General features: G+C 33.3%; 1 protein-coding gene across 1 annotated transcript in view; it reads right to left on the reverse strand.

Annotated features, from left to right (window-relative positions):
* cers4b (ceramide synthase 4b) overlaps positions 1-2297 on the reverse strand; it is a 21038-nt gene extending 18741 nt beyond the window's left edge. The window contains exons 1-2 of the mRNA XM_079876895.1: positions 1903-2297; positions 299-469 (exon numbers count right to left, since the gene is read on the reverse strand). Coding sequence (XP_079733021.1) covers positions 299-468 — 170 coding nt within the window. The 5' untranslated portion in view covers position 469; positions 1903-2297. The remainder of the gene's footprint in view (positions 1-298; positions 470-1902) is intronic.
* Between the last annotated feature and the right edge of the window lie 1662 nt (positions 2298-3959).

Below are 3959 nucleotides of genomic sequence, written 5' to 3' on the forward strand. Positions count from 1 at the left end.
AATAATAAAAGTAATTTTACTATTATAAGTATTCAAAATAATATTTGAATTTTATTATTAATTTTTTTTTAAATCACTAAAATCTATATTACTATTGCAATAGTAAAACTATACTATAAAATAACATAAAATAAAATTATTTCATCCTTCAAGTCAGAAATGAATAAAAATACGTCAAAATCAAATTCCTGCTCTAAGAACATCCAAAAAACACAGTGATTCCAACGTTCTTTTCATATTGTAAATTATATTCTGAAATGAATTCGGGAGGTCAGACCTTGTTCAATGTCATCATCACCTCTCAAAAGCGTAACGCAGCACGATGAATCCCACAGCTAGAGGCAGAGCCAGGAGCAGATCCCGGGGAAGAGGACGCCGAGATCCCTCAATCTCATCCAGATCATCCCAGACGATTCCCGGAGGAAGCCAGTATTCCTGCTTCCAGAGCCACTGACTGATCTGATCCATCCTTCAGGAGGGAAGACAACACAAAATATGATAGATTAGCTTATCAACTAATGGGAAAAGTACTGTGCCGATTCCATGGTGTGAGGCATTCAGAGGATCATATTTAATGATTACCATATTCATGAAACACTTCAGTTCTGACCAATGAATTTCCATGAGCTTTGAAATCATTCCTGATTTCTGGATAAGCATTGATTTTTCATAAATCATTCCACAGAGACTGGGGTGGATTACCAGGCTCTAGTCTTTTGAACTATAATATGTTTAAATGATTATACATATTATATTATATATGTTTACAGTCATGATAATATTTCATGCTGTGTTTTTTTGTCTTTAATATTTTAAATTCATATTTTTGCATTTTATTTGCATGGGTTTTCAGGACCCAAATGCGATACCTTTGTGATAAATGTATATTTGTATGTGTTAAAAAGCATTTATACTAGGGCTGTCAAACGATTAATCGCGATTAATCGCATCCAAAATAAAAGTTTGTGTTTACATAATTTATGTCTGTGTACGGAGTATCATTATTTTCTATATATAAATACACACACATGCATATATATATTTAAGAAAATGTGTTATTTATATATAAAATATTTATAATATAAATTATATATAATATAAATATATATACACAGTATATACATGCAAATATTTCTTAAATATATACATGCATGTGTGTGTATTTATATATAGAAAATAATTATACACCGTACACACACATATATTATGTAAAAACAAACTTTTATTTTGGATGCGATTAATCGCGATTAATCGTTTGACAGCCCTAATTTATACTAATTGTTTCCAGAATGAAATAACTAGCTTTTACATTGTCGTTACATAAAAAAAAATAATAATAATTGAAAAGTACTTTTAATTAAGTTGACAGCGTGCATGAGATTAACACTTAAATCTTTTTCTTTTTTTCACAAAGATTTTATTTTAGAAAAAAAGTGAGAAATCATGAGAAATTTACAATACAAAATAATTGCAAATAATGTCTTAATGTCTGTAGAAAGCAGAATTAATTATTGATTAGAATGTTACATGTTGCATTTATTTAATTAACATCTTAAGTGCACACTGACAGTCTTAAAAATACATTTTGTAAACAATATTTTTGTTGTTGAAAACCTGCATTAGACAATTATCAGATGTGAGAAATCATCATGTCCATCAGATAAAGATTGGCACACACAATGTTTGTCTCGTGTGTAGTCAATGTTTGTCATTGCACACCTGCCTGACACATCACCTGACCGACAGATGACTGCTGATATCTGTTTAAAACGCATGCTTTAAACAATGAGAGGTTCTTGTTTTCCGAGAAATAAACAGTGACAGTCCCCACAGCAAGCATGCTTTGATTCACAACATCAGGCATTGCAAAAGCAACAAATCCCGAAGGCAAATGTTGAATACCTGCTTTTGTCCTCTAATAGGTCTCCGCCGGGTTCCTGCTGAGTGATGGCTGTGATGATGTATTAGGGTGTGTGTGATGATGTGTGTGATGATGTGCGCAGTTCAGATCAGCGGATTTTACGCAAATTAATTCCCATGGAGATTTGCATCCAGAATCTAGCTCATAATACAATCGACGTCCATTCGCAAAAAAAAAACAAAAAAAAACACGACACTAAAAAATATCAAACCACATTCTCCTTAACCTTGATAGCGTTGAGCTAAATTATTTAGGAATAAATATCCAATAAAAATCGAATCGAATTTTTTTGGGTTTTTTTGTTTCGGAATATCTTCAGATAAATGTGCAGAATAAACGCGGAGGTTTGTGATGTCTGATAAAAGTGAGACTGTCTGCTCTTTGCGAGAGACTGGAGTCTGTGTGGGTGTGTCGAGTCGCCCTATTGGTCCAGAAGATAATGCGACTCGTTTAGGCGACTCGGTTCTTTTGAACTGCTCGCTTGACTGCTGATTCAATTATTCGTTCATCTCAAATTATGATACACACGTGCAGGGGAGTAAGAACACTAATAAATAGTGTTGTTTAGCGCCCGATTGTGATTATAATTTTGTCCTAATGTCGTAAAAACATTGATTCGTTTTCATTGTGGATGAGAAAATACGATTGTGAGTGTATGTTTGTTTCAGGCATCCCCTGCGATGTGTTTCATCATACAAAACGCGCCTTTTTACATCAACCACAAATATGACCTGTGTGTCTAACAGCTTGTCCATATTTTAACACAATAGCAATAATTAAGCTAATTAACAGTTAAAGGTATTTTATAACCGGAATAAATCATACATTTTTCGAGCTCTGACAGATGAGATTCACTTCAACCGACTCATTAAGCAGAACCGATTCGAGCCAAAGCGTACCATCAACTGCATCAGTATAATTAATAAAAGAAGCAATCTTACGTGTTAATGTTCTGTTTCCATCGTTATAATTCGATAAGACATCACTACAGCCAAGAAAACACATGCTGATTTTAGAACAGAAAGTGTAAACAAGACAAATGACAAACATTATCAAAAACTGTGGTTTTATCATGTTATAGACATGATATACCATAGTACCTTGGAGTAGTTTGTAAATACCATGGTATAAATATGGTAATAAACAGTTCCTTGGTAGGCCAATACAAAGTTCTCAGAACAGCTAACATTCTGGCAATGTTCTCTCAAAGTTAGCCTATGAACAAATGTTCTTCCATTAATATTTATTGTATGTTTGTTCAGAGTTAGCCTATGGTATTTAAAACGTTAGCACAAAAACACTTGTACATCGTTCATGGAACTTTAAAAAAAAAAAATTTTAGTTGGACATTCATTTAACATTTTTTAAATGTTAGCCTACTAATTGTTTCAAAACATTCAAAAGGAACATTCCTATAATGTGTTCAGAATGCAAAAAAAATTAAATATTCCTTTAACATTCGCATAACCAAGAAAAAAGCTTTTAACGTTTTGAACATTCCGAGAACATTCAGAAAATGTAGGCTACATATATATTTCATTAATTTGAACATTTAAGCTGCTTGCAGTCACAATAATGTGACATAATTGCTTATTACTTTTGACCAATAGGTGGCACTGACACTAAATTTATCTGGTGTGGTTGGTGTTGGGTGACAATTTTTGTGAGATTTTTTGTATGAGATTTTTGGTCAAGCTGTTCAGAAGTTAGAAGCAAAACATATGTAATGTCTCCTGACCACTAGGTGGCGCTGTGCTGAAACTGTAAGGGTACCCTCAGGTCATGATTGTCATAACACACACCAAGTTTGATTAGAATACACTAAAGCGAGATGGAGACTTAGCCTCACATCCATTTTGATGTGCTCTTCGTCAAATTTGTTCATGTGTTACTCAAGAACAGTTTGACGAATCAACTTGACTTCCATGTTTTTTTTTGTTGCCATGAAGGTGATACGAGCCAATTTTGATGGCAATCGGACGAAACGTCTAGGACTTTTTCGGAAAATTCAAAATGGTGATTGGCGCAATCGAATCGT

This window comes from Squalius cephalus, assembly GCF_949319135.1.
Source record: "Squalius cephalus genome assembly, chromosome: 7".
NCBI classification, from domain to species: domain Eukaryota; kingdom Metazoa; phylum Chordata; class Actinopteri; order Cypriniformes; family Leuciscidae; genus Squalius; species Squalius cephalus.